The sequence below is a fragment of the Pongo pygmaeus genome, chromosome 19 (genome assembly GCF_028885625.2).
Source record: "Pongo pygmaeus isolate AG05252 chromosome 19, NHGRI_mPonPyg2-v2.0_pri, whole genome shotgun sequence".
Lineage (NCBI taxonomy): Eukaryota > Metazoa > Chordata > Mammalia > Primates > Hominidae > Pongo > Pongo pygmaeus.
This window is the reverse complement of record NC_072392.2, coordinates 12659099-12686919: the sequence shown is the minus strand read 5'-3', so window position 1 is coordinate 12686919 and position 27821 is coordinate 12659099. Positions and strand designations below refer to the sequence as shown.

General features: G+C 39.5%; 1 protein-coding gene and 1 long non-coding RNA gene across 3 annotated transcripts in view; one reads left to right on the top strand and one right to left on the bottom strand.

The window, feature by feature from the left end:
* MYOCD (myocardin) overlaps nt 1–27821 on the bottom strand; it is a 104614-nt gene that overhangs the window by 57016 nt on the left and 19777 nt on the right. For both annotated transcript variants that reach the window (XM_054456366.1, XM_063656176.1), the window contains exon 2: nt 7257–7322. In XM_054456366.1, coding sequence (XP_054312341.1) covers nt 7257–7322 — 66 coding nt within the window. The remainder of the gene's footprint in view (nt 1–7256; nt 7323–27821) is intronic.
* LOC129016732 (uncharacterized) overlaps nt 6315–27821 on the top strand; it is a 34203-nt gene continuing 12696 nt past the window's right edge. Inside the window, exons 1-2 of the long non-coding RNA XR_008494943.1 lie at nt 6315–7077; nt 7468–7517. This is a non-coding gene — a long non-coding RNA (uncharacterized LOC129016732). The remainder of the gene's footprint in view (nt 7078–7467; nt 7518–27821) is intronic.

Here is a 27821-nt window from a genome sequence, read left to right as displayed (position 1 = left end):
CTGGTGTTGGGCTGTGCCTGGTGCAGACCCTGACTTCTCTTAATGTGACCATTCAGCTGCAGGCTTGGAGCAATACCAGATCCATTGCTACTAAGAGGACCAAGAGGAAGAATTAAAGAGCCAGAGACTTGGGGCAGCAACGAGTGCAGCATTCTCAAAGTGTAGCCTCCGGACCAGCATCTTCAGCAATTGGGAACATGTTAGAAATTCCAGTTCTTGGCTGGGTGTGGTGGCTCACACCTGTAATCCCAGCACTTTGGGAGGCCGAGGCAGGTGGATCACGAGGTCAGGAGTTCAAGACCAGCTTGGCCAAGATGGTGAAACCTGTCTCTTCTAAAAATACAAAAATTAGCCAGAACCCGGGCAGCAGAGGTTGCAGTGAGCCAAGATCGTGCCACTGCACTCCAGCCTGGGCGACAGAGTGAGACTCTGTCTCAAAAAAAAAAAAAAAAAAAAAAAGAAAAAGAAAAGAAAAAAAGAAATCCCAATTCCTGGGCCAAAAAAAAAAAAACCCCAGCCCCACAGAATCAGAAACTCTGCCAGCAGAACCCAGGAATCTGTGTTTTAACAAGCCTTCTGGGTGATTCTGATGCCAAAGCTTCAGAACGGCTGTGATGGGATTTCTAAGTCCAGTGGATCTTGATCTAGGGGTGTTGGGAACGTAGGACTTCAAAAAGGGAGCAATGAATGACCAGGACTGATTTTCAGCATTTCAAGAAGCTGAAGAGAAAGAGTATGTCTGTCCAGAGAAAGGCTGCTTGGACTAACAAAGCTGTCACTTTTCATTGCTCCTGCCTGGAATCATAGCAACTTGGTTTAGTTACGGTTGTTCTCATCAACAAGCACTAGCTGGTAAATTTATATACCATTAATTAGAAAATTAACTTGAAAACATAAAATTAACTATTTAAAAGATGCATGGATTATAATTAATGTATGTAGGATTCTTTAGGCGGACAGGGAAGACAACACTATTTTAAACATAAGACCTATGGCAGTGAGGCATAGAATTAAAGAAGTCCTGGGTGACTAAATGTTTGGGAACCATCCATTTGAGCTCTGTTCTTGCTCTGCCATCTACTTTTGGTATAACCTTGAGTAAGCCTGAGAGTTTTCCTGTGCTCTCAGTTTCCCACTTATAAAAATGGGCCTATTCATGTTTGTCTTCTCTCTGTCTTGGTTTTAAAGACAAATTGGGTCATGAGAACTTTTTTTAATATATATAATGATAATGCTTTGGAGATTATAATTTCTTTTATGCTTGGAAATAAATTGCTAGTTCAGTACTCCAATGATAGTCTTAAGGGTCTGTTACCCCAATAATACTCTTAACAGTCTGAAAACAGTGCATTTTCCCAATGTAGCTTTGTAACGTTCAAGACCTGGCTAGCACACTTAGAGAATTTGATGCAACATCTGTGAACACTTTGGAATTTCTCAGAAGGAGGATACAAAGACAAATTCAAAGTGTGCCTGTAATTACTAGTTTTCTAGTTTCTAAGGAACAGGGAAATGGAAAATTGAAGGAGAGATGGGGGAAAAGAAGGAAGGTCAGATTTTTGACCCAAATGGGATTGACATGAAAATCCAGGGCACCTTTTTCTATCTCTGAATTTGAGATGTTAGAAAGAAGGGAAGAGGCAGACAGATTAATTCCCTTGCGCCGTGTACTGCTCAAACAGCCGACAGTGTGTGGTAGGGTGCTGTGGGGGAAAAGCCAAGTCAAATGAATGCACTGAGAAAAGGAAGAGAGACTTTGTCCAGTCAACTTCTCAAAACTATCGTGAAGCTGCGTGTGATATGGGTGCAGGAATTGCCCCGGTCATTCTTCTTGCTATTCAGAAGTACCACAAAATTCAGGGATTTACCAAGGTTTTGCAGTAAGTATGTGGCTGCTGTAGCTTGGATTAGTCTGCAAAAAAAATAAAGGCAGCACCATTCATAGACAGCTCATTGTATCTTTAAATTCATTTACATTGATCAGATCATGAAACCAAGCTGCCCAGACATTTCATTCTGGCCAGCAGGGGCTTTCTCTGAGACTCTGTGGACATGTAGCAGCCTCTCTGGGCCCTGTGTCCTCTCAAATCCACTTTAGCTCTCTAATCTCATCTTCTGTATTCCAGGAGAATAAATTAAACCTTCTTTCATCTCTCCCCTGGGTTAAACACCATAGATTCACTTTAGTAGCAGAGGGAGACGGAGAGGGAGAGGAAAAAGTGATCTTTCCTTCAATCTTCCTGGATAGCCATTCTCATGTAGTGGTGTGAAGTTGTCCAAAATTCTTAAATAGGATGATTAAATGGGGGTGGTTTGGGGCCCCTCCTAGATGGAAGCACTTTGAAACAGAAGTTGAGTCCGACTTCTCTGTGTGTGTTCCCCAGGGCCTTTCTCACAGTAGAGGATTAATAAAGATTTATTGAAATGCTCTATGACCAGTTTATTGAGTCTGATTTACATGGCTGGTCATCTTTCCACACTAAGTCTTCTGAAGTGGTTGGAATAAAATGGTGTTATTTAAAATTTTACCCAGGAGAGTGATATCCAGGGAGAAGAATTGCAGGAGAGAAAATTTGCATAAGAAAAGATGAACAGGCCCAATAGGTCTAGGGAAGGAGGTGGACTCTGTCCTAATGCCACGAGAATGTAGAGAACCTTGATGTCCTCTTGCAACCTTGAGCCCAAAAGGGTGGGATAGTGAAACCATTTCCTATGAATCCTGGTTGATGATGGCAAAGTAGGCAATTTGAAATCTCCATATTGAGATTTACAAGTGAGATTTTGGAGATAAATCTAAACAATAAGTCTTTAAAGTAATATTTCTAAGTTAACTTTGAGAGACTATTTTATTAAGGTTTCATGCCGATTTTGAAAATGTGAATTTCACAACTGCCATTGTAAATGCACCTGGTCTGAGAACCCTTTACCCACTGTTTAAAGTTGTTCCAGTGATTCTGTGCTGGCCTCAGAACCCTGCCTGTCTTGACTAAAAGTCAAGAGATGGTGCCTTTAAATTCATTCAAAGCACGTAAAGAGGGAAATTAGCCTAAACTCATAATGCCCACACATAAGAACAAAGTAAATGTTTAAGAGAAGTGATTCATGGGGATTATAAAAAAGAATTTGTTGCTGGTTGCTAACCACTGTTTATTACTCAACAGCAACCTCAAAACCTGCAGGATGCGTGCCCAGGATGCGTGCCCAGGAAGAGGGAAGGAAGAAAATTTCAATCCATTTGGACTAGTTTCACTAGAATTACACATGATTCACCTCATTAGAGTCAATGGGGGAGGAGCCTCATAATTTAATTATCAATTTGGAATGCAATTGAAGGGAGACCTGCCATACAGCTAAGTCAGTGAAACCTTTCATTCAATGCTCATCATGGCGAAGCATAGATTATGATGCAGAACCTGAAGCCATTGCATTTAAATCATTGGTTTATCTTTGGCATTTTCACACGATACACTTTTTACATTTTCTAAGTTCTAACTGAATTTTTTGGCCATAAAATGCCTTATGATAGCAATATAAGTAAGTGTTTTTAAAGGCCAAGCGATTCATTTTGAACGTTTGAGAAAAGGAGCCTAGGCGGGGATCAGGAGACACAGGTTCTGGCCTCAGCGCTTCCACAATAGGAGGGGGTTGCATGTTATCCAGTGGATAAGCCCTGAAGAGTCAACCTAATGTAAAACTCAAGACTAATTGGTGGCAGGTGCTTCTGTTGACCAGTTAAAAATAGTATTACTGGCCAGGCGCGGTGGCTCACGCCTGTAATCCCAGCACTTTGGGAGCCCGAGGTGGGTGGATCATGAGGTCAGGAGATCGAGACCATCCTGGCTAACACGGTGAAACCCCGTCTCTCCTAAAAATACAAAAAATTAGCCGGGCATGGTGGCACGTGCCTGTAGTCCCAGCTACTCGGGAGGCTGAGGCAGGAGAATGGCGTGAACCTGGGAGACAGAGGTTGCAGTGAGCTGAGATCACGCTACTGCACTCCAGCCTGGGCGACAGAGTGAGACTCTGTCTCAAAAAAAAAAAAAAAATAGTATTTCTATTTGATAAGGACAATTAACAGTTCACTTAGCCATCAGCTTTGAGTTTTGACAATTTATGACATGTTTAAAAAGATTGCAGCTATTTCAAATTTTATGAATAAAGTGAGACTTTATGAATAATTTTATCTGGCATGCGTTTACATTCTCATCAATCAAACTGTAGAAAATGGGACCACATTAGATGTAGGCTTTGGGACATCTGAAAAACCTTTTAGGCCTCTTCAACCTCAGTTTCATGAATATTAAAGACAAACAAGGATTGGGATAGGTCAGGGGTTTTCAAACTCTATTCTGAAGAGAACCAGCACTGCAGAGAGAATTATCAGGGGGCTTCTGGAAGGGACAAGGAGAGGCCCAGTAAATGGGGCAGAGATCCTTGACACTGCCTCAGCCAGTGCATATATATGTATATATGTACACACACACACATATATATAGTGCATAAGATTTAACAATTAAAAAATTAGAAAATCACAGAATTAGGTAGGCTCTGAGGATGATTAACTTTTCTTCCTTCCTCCTTTCCTTTCTCCTTTTCTTTTACTTTCTGTTTCAAAAAATTTAAATAATAGAATGAAAAAATAAAGTCTTCTTGTGTAAGGTAATGAGCTGCACACTGGATTATGCTTCTGTGTGCTTTTTAAATTTTTATTTACTTATTTATTTATTTATTTTGAGATGGAGTCTTGCTCTGTCGCCCAGGCTGGAGTGCAGTGGTGCGATCTCGGCTCACTGCAAGCTCCACCTCCTGGGTTCACGCCACTCTCCCGCCTCAGCCTCCCAAGTAGCTGGGACTACAGGTGCCCGCCACCACACCTGGCTTTTTTTTTTTTTTTTTTTTGTATTTTTAGTACAGATGGTGTTTCACCGTGTTAGCCAGGATGGTCTCGATCTCCTGACCTCGTGATCTGCCCGCCTCGGCCTCCCAAAGTGCTGGGATTACAGGCTTGAGTCACCGTGCCTGGCCTGCTTCTGTGTGCTTTTTATCAGCTTTCCGCCTAATATCTTGACTCTCTCTGAGAGACCATCTTGCTTATTATTGTTGTCCCTAAAGTGCCTGGCACAGTCCCCTGTACATAGCCTGGTTTATAATACAATTTGTTGAATTATATTGAATTGAAAATATCCTGAGGCCCTTGGTTCCTCTTTCCTTCTCCCAATCATTTGCAGTTAGACATGTTTCTTTAGGTGCCAGAGGAAACACACTGTTCTGCTGAAATGCATGTAGATTGCACATTTAATCTCTGATTGGGCCGAAGAGGCTAAACATCAGCAGGTGAAGAGATGCATCCTATCTCTAGCTTCCTGAGAAGAGCTAAGTAGAAAAGGTCTGTACAGGCAGGGCCTGCAGTGTGCACCTGCCATGACTTGGACACTTTTCCACAGCAGACTCTACACTCTTGGAAAGCCTGGTTGAGAGGATGTAGCTGAAGATTGGAGAAAACCTTCATCATAGTGTGTGATTTTAAAATGCTTTATTATTTCATGATTTGTAGGATTTTTTTCTAGAAATTATCTTAATGATGCCATGGACTAATGATGCAAAATTTCTGTTAAGCGGTATTTTGTTAATATGCATATTATTTGATTCTGGAACTCCTGGAGAACAAAATATTATATCTTCATTGGACTCTACTATACAAATGAACATTTGATTTATATAACTTACATGATAGGTGTTATTTTAAAATGTATGCTAGCGTTAATTACCATCTTCATTGGGTGTTTTTACTAATATTCAGATTTAACCCCGTATCCCTCCAAAAATATTTATTCTCAGCCAAATGCCAGCTGCAAGACCCAGGCCCAGAGTATTTAAGCACATGAGTCAAACTTTAAATCAGATGTGTACAACTTGGGCTTACGGAAAGGTTGTGGGTCCATCTGCTCCATTTGCCTTTCCAGAATTAAAGAGAAAGAAACATCAGTGAAGGGATAGATTATCAGCTTTGAGTGAAATTGTCTTGACCTGATCTGACATCCGCAGACCTTTGGTTTTTTCCTGTCTTTGGCACCTCCAAGGAAAGGCTAAGATGAAACAGGCCACACATAGACTTGCTCTTTTGCTTCCTCAGCATAGTTGTCAACGTTGCTTAAACAGCCTTGAAATCGCAGGGTGAGCTGTTTCTTTTGTACTTCACAACCCTCTAAAAGAGTTGTCCCACTTTAAGGTCACATACTGTTTACTATTGTAGAGCTTAGCCATGAACAAAGGATTACTTTTGAATTACAAAACAAGAGGCCTGAAAAATTCTTAGTTCTGTTCTGGCTCTGAAACAAAGACTAAACTTTCAATGTTTAGCCATGGGTCATAGCGCTTCAGTATAACTAACTACACAACATTTTTTCTAACTAATGTAACTAACTACACTATATAGGGCTATACATAGGGCTTCAATACAACTAACTACACTACAGTTTTTCAAGGGCAAACTTCTGCTTGTTGTATACTGAACTCTGAAGTAACAGTCACAACAGCATTTTACAGACACCTGAATTTCTACACAAGTCATTATAGATCTTGATTTTTAAATTTTGTTGGAGAGGAGGTTAGAATCTACGACCTAGAGCAGCTTTACCCATGACTTATTCATCCAGGGTACCCTTTTCTCTATTTCCACAGATAACCAAGAGTTAGCTTTCATTACTGAATTGGTAGAACATTTAAAATACATCTTCTAAAAGATACAATAATCCTTCTTCTTTTACCCAGTTCATGGCCAGTAATTCAACATTATATCATTTATGCTAAAATGGTATTGCCACTCCACCTTCTAGAAAGGAAATACTTGACCAATATTCAATTACTTGTGGACTCCAATACCCCAAACAGAACTGAAATTCAGGAGGTGAGAAAAAGATGATGTAATTGATGCTTCTGGAAAGAATATTAATTATATCCAATTTTAAAAGTAGATGAGTTGGGGGTGCCCATAATGAATTGTGTTTACCCTGAGAACAAATCCACTACATTGGAATTTTAGGCATAACCAGTATCACTAAAAGGAGCCCCTTGCAGGTGAGTAGGTAGCAGTTGGGGCAAAGCATCCAAGGTCTGGGATTTCTGCTGATACCAATGCTTTGAAGATCTTCAGAGACCAATGCATTGGCTTAAACTAAATGACCTCTGAGGCACTTTCCAGCTCCCAAATGGTGTGGCCCTATGTATATCAGTAATTAAGAGATGCAGGTACTCACGTGGTATTATGCCTTGGTTAGCCAGTTGTTCCTGGGTCCTTCTTTGTTGAAGTCTTAACTGTAAAACTTAGAAAAGGGAGTGTTAGTTTGTGAGTTGGGCTAAATATCATTACAATCATTATATTTTCATTACGCATTCACAGATCGTCTCATTTTATTTCTAAAAGAGTTCTGTAAATTATTATGAAGTACATTTTAATTTCTGTTGTAGACACAGTGGAAGAAGAAGGAGAGAAGCCGAGAAGGTTACAAGGTTTTGCAGTAAGTCTGTCCCAAACTAGAATTAGAATACTTGTCTCCTCTTTGAAGTGAATGTTATTTTTGCAGTGCCATGCTCACTCTCTCCACACTCTGTCATTTGCAAGATAAATATCATCTAATTCCACTTGGGTGGCAACCAGTGATATCAAAAGGGGAGACAGAGTCCCACCTAGGTTCACATCTCATCTCTACCCCCTTAATAGCTATGTATCCCTGAGCAAGTTGCTTAACCTCTCTGACCCTCAGTTTCCTCATTTGTAAATAAAAACAATGCCTACCTGGTGGTGTTGCTATAAAGTTTGATAAAACAATGTATGCACATTGCTTAGCAGAATGTCTGGCACATGTAATGACATTTTGATAAGTGGTAGCATTATGAGAATCTGGAATTCTCCTGGGAATTCAAAGAAGGACTATTGGAGTTGTGCTTTTCTTAGAAAAATCAAAACACTGTAAAATTGTCAAATTATACATTATAAATAAATATAAGTATGTTTCCACTATTATGTATCTATAGTACAAATGGTTTATATGTATCATATACATGTAATAGTAAAAATTAAATAATATTGAATTATTAACTTCTGAGGGCAGTATTTACAATGTTTTCCTTCCCATTGCCCCTCTCCTCCAAACACATTCTATCTTTGGAAATTCAGACTCCTCCTCATGGATATTCCATTTTCTCTGTATACATTGACAAGAGAGAGCTTAAAGTTTGAATCCACTTGGATTAATCATCTGCTAAAATAAAAACCGTGTTTTCCAGAGGACTGCAACAGAACTCGGAGTCTATATAACATAAGGCTCACAATGTCCAGAATACAATCGAAAATACTCTAACACAAAAAACTAGGAAAATGTGACCAATTCTAAATGGAAAAGACAATGAACAGATGCAAACCTTGAGATGAGTCAGATGTTGAAATTATCAGACAAATACTTTAAAATAGTTATTTCCAACTAGGTTCAATGAAGTAAAAGAAATGGACAAAAAATAGGACATCTCAGCAGCAAAATAGAACACATAAAAAGAAACCAAGTAGAGACATTAAAACTTAACAATACAGTATCTGGAATAAAAATTATTGAATGGACTTAATAGAAGAATATCAAAGGACTGAGTCAGTAAACTTGAAGATAGATCAAACTGAAGAAGGGAGAGAAAACAGTTGAAAAAAAAATGAGCAGAGCCTCAGGGACTAGTGTGACAATATCTAAGAGTCTAACATTAGCCTCAGGGACTAGTGTGACAATATCTAAAAGTCTAATGTTAGGGAATTAGAATCCCAGAAGCAGAGCAGAGCCATAGAGCAAGTTCTAATTTAATTGAAGAAGAGCAGATTAATGTCACATAAAATAGATATCAAGTCACAGAGTATTGTCAGAGATAAAGAATGGAAATTTCATAATTATAAGAGGGAAGACATAGCAATTATAAATGGATATGCATTTAAGAACAGAACCTCAAAATACACGAAGCAAAAATGGACAGAATTAAAGGAATAAATAGACGATTCCAAAATCACAAAAACTTCCTGAAATTGGTGAAAAAAAATGTACAGATTCAAAAGGCTCAATAAACCCTACACCAAATATATTCACAGAAAACCACACTTAGATACATAATAATCCAATGGCTGAAGCCAAAGATAAAGAGAAAAATCTTAAAAACAGGTGGGGGAGAAACAACACATTGTATAAAGAAAAATGTTGATTTACATAGCCACAGACTTCTCTTCAGAAACAATGAAAGCTAGAAAATAAAAAACAAAAAGAGAAACAAATAAACACCCTGACCCCCAGTCTACCAACTGAGAATAGAAAATGTCCTCTAGGAATTAAGGTGAAACAAAGATATTTTCAGATAAAGAAAAATAATATAATTTCTTACAAGAAATGCTTAAGTAAATTCTTCAGGCTCAAGGGAAATGATACCAGAAGATAACACAGATATTCAGAAATGAATAAAGAATGTCAGAAACGGTAACTCTATTAATAAATATTAAAGATATTTATTTTTCTTCTTAATTAAACATATACAACTTTATAAGGAAAAATTATAACATTGTCTTGTGATGCTCTTAAGGCACATAGATGTAATACAGATTACAGTGATAACATAAAGGACTTATTATGACTGCCAAATTTCTATACTTTACATGCAGTGGTATAATACTAACTATAGGTAGGCTGTCACAGTTAATGATTATATTGTAACCGATAAAAAAACCACAAAGTGTATAACTAAAAAAACCCAATAAATTGAAGCGAAATGCTAAAAATGTCAAGTAGTCCAAAGAAGGCAAGAGAGGGGGAATATAGGAACAAAAAGTATAGGGACAAAAAAAACCAAGTAATATAATGGTAGATCCAAATCCAACCATGCCAATAATTACATCAAATTGTAATAGTTGAAATGCTCAAATAAAACAGAGTCTATCAGAAAGAATTTATAAAAGCCATATTCAATTATATGTTGTCTGCAAGAGACACACTTTATATATAAAGTGTCAGATTGGTTGAAAGTAAGTAGATGGAAAAAAGATATACCATACAGATAGCAAGCATAAGAAAGCTGAAATAACTATATTAATGTCACATAAAATAGACATCAAGTCTATTTTGTCAGAGATAAATAATGAAAATTTTATAATTATAAGCGGGAGAATTCATCAGGAAGACATAGCAATTATAAATGGATATGCATTTAAGAACAGAACCTCAAAAAACATGAAACAAAAATGGACAGAATTAAAGGAATAAACAGACAATTTCAAAATGACAGTAGGAGATTTTAAGACTCCTCTCTCAACATCAGATATAACTAGATTTAAAAAAATACTAATGACATAGAGGATTTGAGCAATAATATCAAACATCTTGATATAATTAATATTTGTTTAGCACTACACCCAACAACTGCAGAATAAACATTCTTTTCAAGTGTACATGGTACATTCACCAATATACACTAGGCCATAGAATAAGTTTTAATAAATTTGAAATAACTGATCTCATATAGAGTATGTTTTCTGACCACATTGGAATTAATTATAACTCAAAAGCAATATGCTATTTACAAAAATATTTGGCAATACATTTCTAGATAATTCATAGTCAAAACAAAATCATGAGAGTAATTAAAAATATTTTAAACTGAATAATAAAAAATATACAACATATTATAACTATTTCATATCATAATTTCCCATAACCCATATTACAGCTTATGAGATACAGCTAAAGCAGTGATGAGAGGGAAACTTAGATACTTATATTAGAAAAAGAGACAGGTTAAATCAGTGACCTAAGAGTCTACTGTAAGAAGATAAAAAAGAAGTATGCTCATAGCAAGTAGAAATAAGAAATAATAAAGATTAACGCAGAAATCTTTATAATAGAAAACAGACAAGTAGTAGAAAAAATTGACAATGCCAAAAGCTAGTTATTTGCAAAGATCAACAAAACCGTCAAACTCCTAACTAGACTTATTTTATTTTATTTTATTTTATTTATTTTGAGACGGAGTCTCACTCTGTCACCCAGGCTGGAGTGCAGTGGCATGATCTTGGCTCACTGCAACCTCTATCTCCCAGGTCAAGAGATTCTCCTGCTTCTGCCTCCTGAGTAGCTGGGATTACAAGTGTGCACCACCACACCAGGCTAATTTTTGTATTTTTAGTAGAGACAAGGTTTCGCCATGTTGGTGAGGTTGGTCTAGAACTCCTAACCTCAAGTGATCCACCTGCCTTGGCCTCCCAAAGTGACTGATTATAAAGGTAGAGAATAAAATTTATCAATAACAGGACTAAAAAATGTGTTATAATCATATATTCTAGACATTAAAGATAATAAGAAAATATAATTAACAAATTTGTGTTAACAAATTAAACAACTTAAAGTGGACACATTTCTTGAAAACTAAAGCTTACCAAAATTGATACCAAAAACACAGAAAATCTGAATAGCAACATGTTTATTAAATCATACATTGATTATTATAACACCCCCACACACTATACACACACATACAAAAATATTCAGGCCCCGGCAGTCTTACTGGTGAATTTCTATCCAAATGTGATAGGAACAAGTTGTTTTCCAAGTTTTCCACTAAATAACACATTTTATACATTATACCAATTATAAATAAGAATTCTCAATTATTTTCTTTCAATATCATAGATCTTAATCAAATGAAGACAAAGTTTATAAGAATCTCCCATTGCCTCAAGCCTGCAATCCCAGCACTTTGGGAGGCCGAGGCGGGCAGATCACGAGGTCAGGAGATCGAGACCATCCTGGCCAAAATGGTGAAACCCCGTCTCTACTAAAAATACAAAAAAATTAGCTGGGCGTGGTGGCGGGTGCCTGTAGTCCCAGCTACTTGGGAGGCTGAGGCAGGAGAATGGCGTGAACCCAGGAGGCAGAGCTTGCAGTGAGCCGAGATTGCTCCACTGCACTCCAGGAGTCTGGGCAACAGAGTGAGACTCCATCTCAAAAAAACAAACAAACAAACAAAAAAACCTCCCATTGCTAGAGTTAGCCAATGAGAAGACTCTTTCAGTTCTCTAGATATTAAGCCATTTTGACTTAGATTGAGCCAGACAAAGGCAGTGGAAATGGAAACAAAAGAGGAAAATATTAAAAACACTTTGAACAAAAAGAATTAGAAGAGTTTGGGGACATGAAGGAGGATAGAAATATATGCTTAATTGGCCGGTTGTGGTGGCTCGCGCCTGTAATCCCAGTACTTTGGGAGGCCAAGGTGGGTGGATCACGAGGTCAGGAGTCCAAGACCAGCCTGGCCAACATGACGAAACCCCGTCTCTACTAAAAAATACAAAAAAATTAGCCAGGCCTGGTGGTGGATGTCTGTAGTCCCAGCTACTTGGGAGGCTGAGGCAGGAGAATTGCTTGAACCGGGAGGCAGAGGTTGCAGTGAGCCGAGATTGTGCCATTGCACTCCAGCCTGGGTGACAAGAGCAAGACTCCATCTCAAAAAAAAAAAAAAAAGAAAAAAAAAAAAGAAATATATATTACTATCTTTCAAGAGGTTGTTAGTCTGGGATCTTTGGATATGTTGCAAGAAATACAGCTACTTGATGTATGCAACTATATCTGCGTATATGCATTATTTTCTTGGGTATGGGTCCGTAGCACACATTAGATTCCCAAAGAAAGCCAAGGCTTCCAAATTTAAGCTCCTTTAATTTAAAGCTTAAAGATTTAGGGTTCTGAAAACATGTATCAGAGTTATGTTATAATAAAGTTGACAGAGAACTCTGAAAAAATGATGAGCATAATTTTAGACAACCTGAATTTTTGGTGTCCTGGTAAATAAGAAATAAGGTGCCTGATAAACAATTGAGATATAGGGCTGGAGAAAGGCTGAGAGGTCAGGGCTGGAACACTGATTTCGGGCATCGTCTTTAAGTAAGTGGCCACAAAACCTTTTAACAGAATTTCTAAAGGAAGAGAGATATATTATCAAAGAAGGCTGGGCATGGTGGCTCATGCCTGTAATCCCAGCACTTTGAGAGGCCAAGGCAGGTGGATCACCTGAGGTCAGAGCTCAAGAGCAGCCTGGCCAAAATGGCGAAACCCCATCTCTACTAAAAATACAAAACAGCTGGGCATGGTGATGCACGTCTGTAATCCCAGGTACTGGGGAGGCTGAGGCATGAGAATCGCTTGAACCTGGGAGGCAGAGGTTGCAGTGAGCCAAGATTGGGCCACTGCACTCCAGCCTGGGCAACAAGCGAGACCCTGTCTCAAAATATATATATATATATATTATCAGAGAAGAGGGGAGATAAGACGAAAACAGAGAGAAAAATTCCATTACAAATAGTGAAAGAATGACATTAAAGAGGGTCTGGGACCGGGCGCGGTGGCTCACACCTGTAATCCCAGTACTTTGGGAGGCCGAGGAGGGCCGATCATGAGGTCAGGAGATCGAGACCATCCTGGCTAACACGGTGAAACTCCGTCTCTACTAAAAATACAAAAAATTAGCCGGGCGTGGTGGCGGGCACCTGTAGTCCCAGCTACTCGGGAGGCTGAGGCAGGAGAATGGCGTGAACCTGGGAGGTGGAGCTTGCAGTGAGCCGAGATAGCGCCGCTGCACTCCAGCCTGGGCGACAGAGCCAGACTCTGTCTCGAAAAAAAAAAAAAAAAAAAAGAGGGTCTGGTGGGAGACAAAATTTCTTTGCTTCTGTATGGAGAAATCACTGGCCTACTTGACATCACTCATTTCCATACTTTTTTTTGTTTGTTTGCAGATTTTTCAGTTATAAAGATTGAAGGCATTAATTCATTGCATTCATTCAGTCATTCATTACATATTAGACTGCCTACTATGTGAAAGCATTGCTTGCTGTTGGCGTACAGTGGTGAATAGGACAGTTACTATTCTCATGACCGTAACATGCTAGCTGGGGAGATAAACTCAATTTTCCCTGAATACAAAATAAATTCCTCTCCTCACCTCAAGAACTTGGTCTTCAAGGGCCCTGTTAAATCACTGACGCTGTATGCAAAAATGTTGCTGGCATGTGTGTAAATGTATTTCTATGGACTGGCTTATGACTTTTATCAGATTTTCGGAAGTCTCTGAGACTTACAAAAGTTAAGAATCATCAGTTCAGATCTAGACTAAACCATCTCACATCTTTCCTTTCTTATTTTTATTAGTGGGTTATCTCCTTGCAATACATGTTATGCAGCATTAGCAGATCAATTTCCGTAAACTCCCTTTTTATAAGATTACTTGGTATAGCATCTTGCAGTGGCTCCTTATGCTAGCCTTTGAGGTCTTTTCCTATCTGCACATTATTCCCCACACAAACTCTCTTTTCCAGTTCAGCCTGCCCCTCCTGAGCCTAACCTATGCGTTCACATTCTTTGCCTTTGATTATGATATCCCTGCTATGGAATTTGGTATATGGTTTGAGGCTAGGCTGTAACTCTAATTTATTCCAAATAGTTGGGAAACTACATATAACTGCCACTTATTAGAAAATTTCCTTTGCTTACTGATTTATAATGTCAACTTCTTCATTTACTTAAGTTCTAATATAAGCAACAATCTGTTTCTAGGTGCTAAGTTCTAATTCGTAGTAATTTATACTTCCTATTCTATTTTTTTAGCAGCAAAAATACTAAATGTTTTCTGTTTCAAGATGGCAAACTGAGCAAACACCTGATTCCTATAAATAACAGAAATGATAATTTTAAAAATATATACCTATACCGGAAAAGAAGAATGAGATTCCTCAGCGAATTGAAACCCTAAGTAATTTATGAAACACACAAAACATATGGGATTGGATTGAAAAACTAAGATCTAAGATCTGCAAGTGAGGAATTGAAAGCTGTGCCAAGAGCCCTCCATGCCAAGGAGCAGGAGGGGACCCAAGGCTCAATCAAACAGGATTGTTAGCTGGGGTACTGAGACAGGAGGTCTACCTCTATGACATCCTGTATCTGTCCCTACATTGGACTAGGCATTGGTTACGGGGCATGGGAATGTCTGTCTGCAGGTCTTCAAGTGGTAGCAGCAAATCCAGCCTGTTTTGAGTCACAGCGATGGGCCCTTTAGATTGCTGACAATATCCAAGAGTGTCATGATTTCTTCACCCTCTGAAACTAGCTCCTGGCTCATCCTATTCCTCCCTTACAATCCTCGAATTCACCAAAGCACAAGTATCAGTGACAGTCTTTTCTCTGTAAGCTTGCTCACCTGTGCACTGTCTAACAGATATCTGCAAGGGCACGATGTTAGGGTACAATCAAGAATCGCCTAATCTGGGAGGAATATCAGCAGTATGAAAGAAGACTCCAAACTTAACCAAAGGAAAGAACATACCCTTAAGGTAACAGTGTGAACAAAGGGAACACGCCTTTCTCAGAAACAGGCAAGATAATTCATCAACAGAAAAATAATACATTAACCACCTCACACCCATCGGGATGGCTACCGTCCATAAAACAGAAAACAGGTGGTGGCATGGATATGGAGAGATTAAAACCCTTGTGCACTGTTGATGGGAATGTAAAACGGGCAATTACTGTGGAAAAGAGTGTGGCAGCTCCTCAAAATATTAAACACAGTATTACTGTATGATCCATCAATTCCACCTGTGGGTATATACTCAAAAGAATTGAAGGCAGGGACATGAAGAGATATGTGTACATCTACCCTCATAGCAGCATTATTCTTAATAGCCAAAAGGGGGAAGTGACACCAGTGTCCATCGATGGACAAAGGATAAACACAATGTGATATATTTATAAAATGGGGCCGGGACGGTGGCTCACACTTGTAATCCCAGCACTTTGGGAGGCAGAGGTGGGCGGACCATGAGGTCAAGAGATTGAGACTATCCTGGCCAACATGGTGAAACCCCGTTTTTACTAAAAAAAAATAGGAGGTGGAGGTTGCAGTGAGCCGAGATTGCACCACTGCACTCCAGGCTGGTAATAGGGTGAGACTCTGTCTAAAAAGAAAAAAACTACAACAAAAAAGGAATATTACTCAGCCTTAAAAGGAAGGAAATTCTGACGTGCTACGACATGGATGAAACTTGAAGACGTGATGCTGAGTGAGATAAGCCAATTACATAAGTATGAATCCACTTATATAAGGTACCTAGAGTAGTCAATCTCATAGAGACAGAAAGTAGAAGGGGGGTTCCAGGGGCTGGGGGAAGAGAGAATGGGGGTTATAGTTTAATGGAAACAGAGTTTCAGCTTTTCAAGATCTTAGTGATGATTATACAACAGTGTGAGTGTACTTAATGCCACTGAATTGTACAGTTAAAAAGGTTAATTGGGTACATTTTATGTGTATTATACCACAATTCAAAAAATTAAAATTCAAAAAATAGTATCTTTCCTATTAACACTAATCGCAAAGTAAAAATTCATTCATTAAAATAAACTCAACTGAAAATGAATTTGTGAACTAGAAGACTGAGCTAAACTGTCCTCTTAGAATGTAGCACAAAGGGATAAAGGGGTAAGAAGCAAAAACAATATACGCTTAATGCAGAAACACTGCAAAATATAGAAAAGCTTCTAGGAGAAAATATACTTATCTGCTCTGGTCTTAATGTTTGTGTCCCTCCAAAAGCTATACGTTGCGATCTTAATCCTCAAGATAATGGTATTAAGAAGTTTGAGAGGTCACTAGGTCATGTGGGCACAGCCCTCATATTTGGGATTGGTGCCCTTATAAAGGAGGCCTCAGAGAGCTGTCTGGCCCCTTCCACCACGGGAGGAGGCAGTGAGAGGCTGACTTCTATGAACTAGGAAAGGGGCCCTCATTAGACACCAAACCTGCCTGTACCTTTAACTTTCCAGCATCTGGAACAGTGAGAAATAAATTTATTGTGGCTTATAAGTTACCCAGTTTATGGCATTTGGTTATGGCAGTCTGAACGGACTAAGATCATCTCTAAACTAGGGATACTTCTTGCTAATATTTCATTCATGAAGTTTAGGTCCTTTTTCCTATATGTTTGTGTGGGATCACATTATAAGGGTTCCTTCATTAGCTGATTTTTATTAGTAATATATCAAAGATACATTCACATGCCATTTAATACCCATCAAATGATGCTATTTTAGTAGCTGTAGAGTATTTCTTTCCTTTTTTTTTTTTTTTTTTTTTGGTTATTCCTTAAGTCATTGAACCATTGGCCATTATTGAAGGTTTAGATTTCTTAAAGTTTTAACATTAAAAATCACAGTGGACATTCTTTCTAGTTGATTTTTGGCCACGTCTTTGATATTACCTTAAGAAACACTCCTAGAAGTAGAATGATATGATCACATGAAATGTCAAATTTGAAGGCGTTTGCTATGTATGACAATAGCTCTCCTAAAAGGTTGTTCTGATCTTCCCACAAAGTATGACCAGGTTGCCCATTTCTCTTGGCCTTGTTGCTCCTATCACATGGAAGCTACTGGAATCTTTCTCTCCTCTGAAGCTGGAGGCCTGGCTGCCGGGTCAGGGTCTAACTCTAAAGGGAGTGGGCAGAGAGCCAAGTCCCGGATGATCTCAGCAGTGGAATTTGTCCCTGGGTGGCTTCTTCTCCAGGTTCGGCGGAGCTTTGATACTAGAGATTGAGCTCGAATGAACCCATCCCTCTCTGCGGCTGCTTCCCACTGCAGACAGGAGAGTCCTGACACTTCAGACAGAAACCTTGCCCCACTGGCCTTCTGCTTGGTGAAGCTGCCTTGCTCTCTGGGCACAGCAACCTGCAGCTTTTGCTTGGCCCCTTCCCAGATGCCTTTTTGTGCTTTGCTGAGCAGAGCTTCCCTTCCCTGCTTTCAGCTTGCTGAGCCCATTTGTGTCCCAGAGCTCTTGGCAAACCTCCACGGATCCATCATAGCTAAAAGTACTGTTTGAGCAGAAGGTTACTTTTTGGCCCATGCCTTCTTTCCACTCCCAGTTCTACCCACCTCTAAGTGACAGGTATTCCTGGAGTTTTCTCTTCATTCACCTTTTTGGGGACCTCATTCTTATCTTTGGAAGGTCGTGGGAAGTGAGTTCTTGGTGTCTTTTCTACGTCATCCCAGTGTTTTATCAACAGCAGAAATCTCTCTCATGATTCTGACATTTGGGTGTCAGTCTTTCTAGGCTTCCAGAATCAAAGCAGTATTTTTTCTATTCTTGCATTCTTTTGGCCATTGTCATTAGAATTGGGAGTCATATGTTTGTGTTTAAGCTGTCTCTTTACTCAGAGGTCTGGGCTTTGGATTCTGATTTCCTCATTTGAATATTCTTGTTCCAGTGCTACACCATTTATTTTATTCTAGACTAATGATATATATTTTCATGTCTGGTAGGGAACACCTTATTTTATTTTATTATATATATATATTTTTTTGAGACAGAGTCTCTCTGTGACTCCCAGGCTGGAATGCAATGGCACAATCTTGGCTCACTGCCACCTCTGCCTCCCAGGTTCAAGCGAATCTCCTGCCTCAGCCTCCTGAGTAGCTGGGATTACAGACACACACCACCATGTCCAGCTCATTTTTGTATTTTTAGTAGAGACAGAGTTTCACCATGTTGGCCAGGCTGGTCTTGAACGCCTGACCTCGGGTGATCTGCCCGCCTCGGCCTCCCAAAGTGCTGGGATTACAGGCATGAGACACTGTGACTGGCCTATGTTTTTTTGTTTTTTAAAAAAAAAACATTAATGTCCCATGACAGCTCCACCCTGTGATTTTTCTCCAAAACGAACTTCAGGAACAAGTAGCAAGTTCTACCACCATCTTACGCACGTACCTTCCTAAAGAAGGGAAAATATGTTCCCTTAATATTCTATAATCATAGAGTAGGTGTGAAGCCTATTGAGTCAGAGAAGCAGCCCACTGTTTAATAATTACTTACAAATGCATAGAAACTTGTGGGTCAAGTATAGTGGAGAACCAGGACTAGATTCCACGCTTGCAGCTCGGGGCTGGAACTTGGTTCCAACTCAAGAATGGGAGCTAAACTATCTCTGTACAACACGGGGGCTGCGACCAGAGAGTGTAGAGTTTAGAAAGTGATAAACTCACTAATGCCTTCCCAATAATCCTGTGAAGTTGTTAACTATTATTTGTTGTTAATATTGAGGTTATTGCTATGTACAGATAGGTGGGCCAGGGCTCTTGGAAATTGAGGGTTAGGAAGCTTGGCTGAGTTCACTCACCTGTGCCTGGGAGAGAAAGCAGAGGCACTCAGAAGAGGCAGAACCAGGTGCAGCTGTATAGGTCTCCTTAGAGTTTCAGGCTGAAGAGGAGGGAAATATCAGGATTGAAGGACATTGTGACCTTTTGCTTATTACTTAGTCACCTCTGCCACATGCCCGCTGCTGGTGGACAGGCCTTTCTTGATGCCAAAGAGAGGCAACAGGATGGGGCAAGGACATTGGGAATGGAAAACATAGATTTAACTTTGAGTCTGCCAAGCATCATAATCCTCAATGTCCAAGAGCCCCAGCCTTCTGTATATATAGCATCTGTATATAGCTGTAATCTCAATATTAACAACAAATAATAGTTAACAACTTCAGGATTATTGGGATGGCATTAATGAGTTTACCACTTTCTAAACTCTACAAGGTTATCAAAGACCTCTATGCATTGTATCGATAATGGCTGCTTCACAAGAAAGCCCACCTATTTTCTGGATGGCAGAATCTAAAGAAGAAAAGGGAGCTTTAGGTTGCAATGGGAATGCAAGCATATACCTTTTAAAAAGTCATTACTGCCTTAAACATTGGCTGTGCCCAGGAGTGATGGTCCCTTAGAAGAGGTTATACCATTTACATGAAGGGAAAACTGAAGGCACAGGAGTAACACATCACATCGAGTGAGATGGAAAAGGCAGAAAATGAGGTGAACAGAAGAAGTTGAGTCATTAATTCACTACAGATCAGTTCTTTCCTATTCCTTTCTTTTATTCCTTTTCCCTCTCTCTCTTGTGTTGATAATTCCTAGTAAGAAAGTTGAAAGGGGCTGATTATTAACAGAATTGAAAAGTGCCAGTCTTGGGGACTGAAGTGTTTTACATAAATCATCTATTGAAATCTCCCAATAGTCCTTGAGGAGTGTGTATTATTATCCCCTGGTCATAGCTCCTAAGATATAAAAGCTCATCCAAGGCCATAACTTAGGCAGGCAAATTTCCAACCATGATTTTGGACTCTAAACTTTTATCTCATGAGTGTAAGTTCCAAATGGAACTATTAATATTTGGATGAGAAAACAGTAACTTTAGTCATGTTATACCTTGTGTTTTAATGTATTTCTTCCATTTGGTGTGAGGGTGAAGGGCATGTCTTTTTAAATGAAGAATCAGAAGCCATTAGAACATGAGGCACGTTTCATGCTACCTGCCCCCTAGTAACTCAACATAAGGGATGCTCAGCTCAGAATCACTGTCCATAGTGTCTCCATGGCAACAGTCAGGTAGGGTACCGTTTTCTTTCTGAAGCCAACAGGCAGCTGGGTGACTGTTCTGACCAACACAGGTGATGGCCCCGACCAAGTCTCCAATTAGAATGAGGCAACTGAATGATCCCAGAATCTGATGGCATCACATGGAGACGTTGCCATGGTTTTGATAAGAAGTATTGCTTTTCTGAGGATTGCAAAACACTTTATGTTCCAACCCCATGCTCGCTCATTCTTCACAGAGTGGAAAATGTGTCTCCTTGGCTGAAATGTTCCTCTTGAGTCCAGCCCAAAGATGACATTTTTAGGAAAGTTTGAGAAGAATCCTGTGGCTGTTACTGAGTCACGATAGAGTAGAAATGGATCTTTTCTATTTAAAGAGTTTTGAGCTACTGTTTGAAAATGTCACATTGCTAGGGAACGGTGAAAATGGAAAACTTTCCATTTGCTATCAACAAAGAAAGGTCATTACCGAATGTGCAACAATAGAGCTAAGAACTTCTGCCACCTGTCTACAAAGGGATTAGGAAGTTGTTGGGAGTTAAATTTAAGAATGTTAGTGAATATGCTTGGGGCTTTAAAAAGGGATTGCTCATCTGGAATTGGACACATGTAATTCTAGATCCCATTCTGCTACTAAATAGCTATTGCTTTTGACAGCTCCCAGAGCCTTGCTGGATCTCTGTCTCGATATTAATTGAAGAAAGAGTTTACATTAGATTTGATCAGGATTTCCCCAATTTACCTTATATAAAAACCACCTGGGGGGCTTGATAAACACAAATTTCCCTGGTCCCCTTCCTGGAGACTATAGTCTAATATGTCCGAGGTAGACTGGGAATACATTTTCACAAACATTCCAGGAAATTCTCAGAAAAAAAGTATGTTTGAGAAATAGAAATAAGCAAATATGCTACATGCAAAAATGAGACCATGTTTTTATACTATTTTGTGCCTTGCTTTTCCATTTTTTTTCAATATGTTCTTACTTTTTATGTGGGTTTGTATATATGAACTCTCATTTTCTATGGCCTCATAGTATTTCATTATGCCTCAATATCTATTTAATCCCTTTTTACTATAAACTTAATTTTCTTTCCTTCAGTAAAGATGAGTCATTTTGTACTGTTACCAGGACTATGGGAGTGTCTTAACTTCACTACGACCTTATTAACAATGGATGATGCTACTGAAGAAGAAGAAAAAAGTTTTACTAATTTGATAAGTAACAATGGTATCTCATTATATTTTTTAATGAGTCAAACATGTTTTCTTAGATTTTTTTACTATTAGTATCTTTTCTTTTGCAAACTGTCTGATAACATTCTTTGACAGCTTTTCCACTGGGATTTTTTTTTTCCTTATAGACTTAGGAGATCTATTTATATTTGAAGTACATTAAACATAGTCAGTCATCTATGTTGTGAATTTCCATTGGTTTTTTTAGTTTGCCTTTCAATCTTGTGATGATTTTTGGCATTTAACATCTCTATATGCAATCCCTTAGAATATTCTTCTATGATTTCTATCTTTGATGTATACTTAGACCTTCTCCATCTCCAGATTATGTATCACTGAAATGTTCTTATATATTTATGTTTTGGTTTTTACATTTGCATTTAACTTTTCAGTGCATCTGGAATTAATTTTAGTGTATAGTGTTACAAAAGGCTCTAATTATTTTTTTCAAAAAAATTTTTTGAGACTGAGTCTCGCTCTGTCGCCCAGGCTGGAGTGCAGTGGTGTGATCTTGGCCCACTGCAACCTTTGCCTCCCAGGTTTAAGCGATTCTCCTGCCTCAGCCTCCTGAGTAGCTGGGATTACAGTTGCCTGCCATCATGCCCAGCTAATTTTTGTATTTTAGTAGAGACGGGGTTTCACCATGTTGGCCGGGCTGGTCTTGACCTCCTGACCTCAAGTGATCTGCCTGCCTCGGCCTCCCAAAATGCTGGGATTACAGGTGTGACCCACTGTGCCTGGCCTCAAATTGTTAATTAGTTGTTCTAATATCATTCATTTCTATATCAAATGGATTTTAGATATATTGTTTGTCATATAATATATGCTTATATAACATCAAATCTGTCTCTACTTTTTCTTTACATCCTGACCTAAATATTTTGTTTTGTTTGGTGTCAGACTAGGTTTATATCTGACAAAATATATGCTTTATGGGTGTGGGAGTCTAAGTCCCCAAATCAAGGCTTCAGGATTATTTCCAAGAAGTTACAAGATTTCAAGAGACCAAAAATTATACCTACACCAGCAACAGAAGATTATGATAGCAGTGCTATGTATTCCTGTAAATATTTATATGCAGCAGGTAGGAAAAGTTTCATCTGATTAAATCTGAGTGTGAGTCAATTCTAAATGTACTGAGAATTTTAGGGAAAAAGGGAGCAGACAAAAGAAGAGAAAGCAAGGATAAGGGAAAGGGTAGAAAGAAGAAGAAATGGAAAAGATAATGGGAATAGGAAAATAAAGTTTATTTTTTAAGAACAACGTGTTTGTGTGTGTGCACATGGGTGTGAATATCTATTCCACTGACGACTAATTAATTCACATGTGTTTAATAGAAAATGAAAGATGTGTTAAACCGGGGGTACATTAGGTCTTGCTCCAGGAGGGAAACAAGAAATAGGCCAAGTGTCCTAGCAGAACTCTGATTTGTAAGGCAATACTTTTGCCCACATCATGGGCTGCCACCCAGGGCCCAAGAAGGAAATGATCCTGAAGAAAGAAAGAAGGAAGGAAGGAAGGAAGGAGAGAGAGGAAGGAGATGGAAGAAAAGAAGGAAGGGAGGAAGGAAGGAAGGAAGAAAGGAATGAATGAAGGGGATGGAAGGAAGGAAGAAGATGGAAGGAAGGAGATGGAAAGAAGGAAGGAGAGGGAAGGAAGGAAGGAGATGGAAGGAAGGAAGGAAGAAGATGGAAGGAAAGAGATGGAAGGAAAAAAGGAGCTGGAAAGAAGGAAGAAGATGGAAGGAAGGAAGGAGATGGAAGGAAGGAAACGAAGGAAAAAACTAAACATTTTTTTACATAAACGATTTGCTGTAAGAATTTCATAATGAATCTGGCTATCTGCTCAACTGTTTAGATAATTTGGAAGCTGCAAAGAGGGGCCCAGGATCATTCCTATAAGCGATCTGTTCTGCTCTAACAAGCAGGGTTATTGCCCATCCATGCTTCAGTTCAGGTTGTACTGACAAAACTGGGGAATTGGCTGAAACCCAGAAGTCTGCTGTTGACATTCAAGGTGCAGAACAGCTGCCTTTTCCTCCATTGGGTGTAGGAGACTTTCCAATGCTTTCAGCAACACTGTTGTCCCAAACCAATAACACTAGGTATCTTAGTGCATCTCAACTCTTTGGCAATTGTTAGTTCTTGTCCATTTTTCATCCAGTATACAACATGGGCCCATGAAGTTTTATTATCCAAAGAATCACAGAGAAGTTACTGGAATCTGTGTGTTAATCATCTGTTTCATCCAACCAAATAAATCATCCTTGCTAAAAGCATCATCCTTACCCATTTCTTCTCCCACGTTGCCATGGATACACTGCTTCCTTAACACCATAGTATTATTCAAACGTGATTGATTTTCTTTCTACCTCCTCTCCACTCGACTATTTGGTTTTTGTCTACCCAACTACTCCACTTATCTTAAGTAAATTCCCCCTAGCCTTCCTTGACCTATTTGTGTCCCCTACTTGCCGCAACCTCTTCAGTCCCAAAGAATGGTCGCATTTTCTAAAAGAACACCAGAATACATGGTTTGACCAGATATTTTTTCAAACATAAATTAATTTATATTTAAACTTTTAACGAAATGATAAAATGGTTTCTGTTTATTATATACTTAATAAGTTATCATTTGGGGAAAGAAGAAAATATACACTTATTTCAAAAGAGTGACCAATAAAACAGAAATAAAAGATGAGGAGTCACTGTACCAGCCATACATCCCTCACCCACAAAGCCATCTTCCTCTATTTCTTCTAAATAGTCTATGAATTCTAGTCCCTCTAGGAATGGCTCTGCCTTGACTATGTGGGAAGGTGAAAATAACTCCCCAGATTTTACTGAGTAAACCCACATGTCTTTTTCTAGCAACACATCAAAATAATAATAATGCAAGAAATTCATCTCTCTGGGATCCAGACTCTTTACTCATGAAGGGAAGGACTCGGTTAGAAATAGGTGGTTTCAAATTTTTTTTAAACATATTACTGAAAGTGTAGTGTTTTTTAACTAAAAATCTTACATGGAAAGAAAAAAAATAGCATGGAGGTGAACAACAAAAGCGAAACCTCTCACAAAATGTTAAAACTCTGTGAAGCAGAGTTTTAAAATCATCGATTTGCATGGTCCCCTAAACACCTTCCAACTTCGGTATGCTATTTTTATGATTTGGTTCTAAAAATCTCAAACCTCCTAAGAGATACTGCTTGGGAATAGATGAACGATTTTATTCAGGAGCAAAGAGCGGATGTAGATTACAGTGCCATTACACCAACGTGGCTCTTTCTCCCAACCCATCTGGGTCCTTCGAAGCTTCCTTGCAGGATACTGAAGGCTCCAGAGCACTGGAAAGCTCTCAAATCCAAGAGAGAGCCAGCTCCCTTGGCAACAACAGCAGAGGGAACCCTTCCTTTTCCATCAGCAGATGGTGGTGGGCTTTCACCACTTCTGCAGTACCTTTTCTTACAATGGACTCTTGGCTACTGTTAGACTCTTCTGTACCCTGCCTAGCAACCAGTGCCCTTGGCAACTACAAGAGCTATCATTTCATCAGACCCATGATGCTGCTTGTACTCCCATGCCTCTAGACTGTGTCCATGTTCTGCAGATACGATAAGCCCTGTGTCTAAATGGAAACCTTCTTTATAACTTGAGTGTTGTACGGTTAGATGCCAAATTCCAGAATTTTGTGAAAAATCAAAGTGTCTTAAAAAGAAAACTGGGCCTACATTCAATTTCTGCTTTGCACACAGGTGAAATGCCTACAAGTGTTGACTAGAAGTTCATTCAAATTTCTCTCTGCCCTGATATATCGGCAGGATGTCTTGCAAGTCACATAAGAGCCTGAGAGAACAGCCCTTGTTCCTCCCACTAAATAGCCATATGACTTTGGCTAAGATACCTCTGCAGCTTCAGTTTCCTCCTCTGTAAAGCAAGAGAGATGAGCTGATGAAGTCAAAGGCTCATTGGAGGGCTAACATTTCATGCCACTTGGCTTCATTTTTGACCAAGGTCTGTTTTTGTAAGTCTCCAAATTCAGGGCTCTGAGATTCCTCTTAATCTCAAGTCTTTCCCATGAGATTACAATATTTCTTGTAAAAGTTCTTAATGTTATGTTCAAAGGACAGGAAAAGGCTGCAAGATTGTAAAGGGGTCTAAGAGGTTAAGGGTGAAATGCAGGGTACCAAAGTGGCCCTTTAGAGGGAAATGTCAACTAGAACAGCTATTACTTCTCTGGTGACTCCAGAAGGCTTTGGGATCACCAGGCCAGCCTGGTGCTCATGCATTCGTGTGTGTATCTACAAATTCAAGTTCTCAAATAGTATTGAACAATTCCTTGCTATTTGTTGAGGTACCTCTAGACACCGGGAATTATACAAAGCACTGTAAGGCATATATACTCTGATGGAGAAAAAGATACACACGCTTGAGTTAACTAAACAAAGTGTTAGGCAACATGTTATTAAATAATCCATACATGTAGAAGGCTACTAAGGGCAGAAGAACTGAACCTTTAACTTTTCAAGTGAGAAATTTATGGGTAAGATGCTAAAGGGTATTCTTGACCAATAAAATAACTTTTTTTTTTTTTTTTTTTTTTTTTTTAAGCCAGTCTCAATCTGTCTCCCAGGCTTGGAGTGCAGTGGCATGATCTTGGCTCACCACAACCTCCGCCTCCTGGGTTCAAGTGATTCTCCTGCCTCAGCCTCCCAAGTAGCTGGGACTACAGGCATGCACCACCACACCCAGCTAATCTTTTGTATTTTTAGTACAGATGGGGTTTCACCCTGTTACCCAGGCTGGTCTTGAACTCCTGACCTCAAGTGATCCACCAGCCTTGGCCTCCCAAATTGCTGGGATTACAGGCGTGAGCCACCGCGCCCAGCCCCTCTGCATTTTTTTGTTGTTATTGAGACAGGGTCTTACTCTGTCACCCAGGCTGGAGTGCAGTAGTGTGATCTTGGCTCACTGCCAACCTCTGCCTCCTGGGTTTAAACATTTCTTGTGCCTTGGCCTCCCGAGTAGCTGGGATTACAGGCATGTGCCACCATGCCTGGCTAATATTTTTTCTATTTTTAGTAGAGATGGGATTTCACCATGTTGGCCAGGCTAGTCTCGAACTCCTGACCTCAAGTTATCCACCTGATTCGGTCTTCCAAAGTGCTGGGATTACAGGCATGAGCCACTATGCCTGGCCCAAAAATGAATAAAATCTTAAATCTGAAATAAACATGGCACTTCCTACCCATGGCTGACTTCATAAGCATATAACTTGTACTGTGAAAGAGCCCTATTTTTAGAAGGACCCTGTGCTTGGTTTAATGAGGTGCTACCACCATTCTGAAATTCTTTTTTTTTTTTTTTTGAGATGAATTCTCACTCTGTTTCCCCAGCTGGAGTGCAGTGGCGTGATCTCAGCTCACCGCAACCCCCACCTCCCAGGTTCAAGCGATTCTCCTGCCTCAGCCTCCCAAGTAGCTGGGACTACAGGCATGTGCCACCATGCCTGGATAATTTTTGTACGTTTTAGTAGAGATGGGGTTTCACTATGTTGGCCAGGCTAATCTTGAACTCCTGACCTTGTGATCCACCCACCTTGGCCTCCCAAAGTGCTGGGATTACAGGCGTGAGTCACTGCACCCAGTCACCATTGTGAAATTCTTAATCATTGTTGAACAACGGACCCTGTACTGTCATTTTGCACAGGGCTCCATAAAATATGTAGTGTTCCCCTGGACATTGCCTGGTTCAAGGAAAGGTTTCCTATTTGGGAGTGGTAAGGGATAACACTGTAACAGGAGTCAGGAATTCAGAAACAGAGGGCCATGGATGCTACATTGCACTTTATCCTGTAGAAAGAGGGCTACACTGGCATTTTTTTGAGCAGCAGAGTAATTCAGTAACACTGACATTTTAGGAGGACTCATCTGATGCTAAGACCATGGGAAGAGACAGGGTTGGTTTGGAGACTCTCATCATGATCCATGGATAAGGAAGAAAGTCCACTTGGGAATAAATAAAAGAGGGCAAATTTGAGAAACAAGTGGAAAAAAAGAATTGCTATGTCTTGATAATAAATTAATGAAAAATGGAGAGAGAGAGA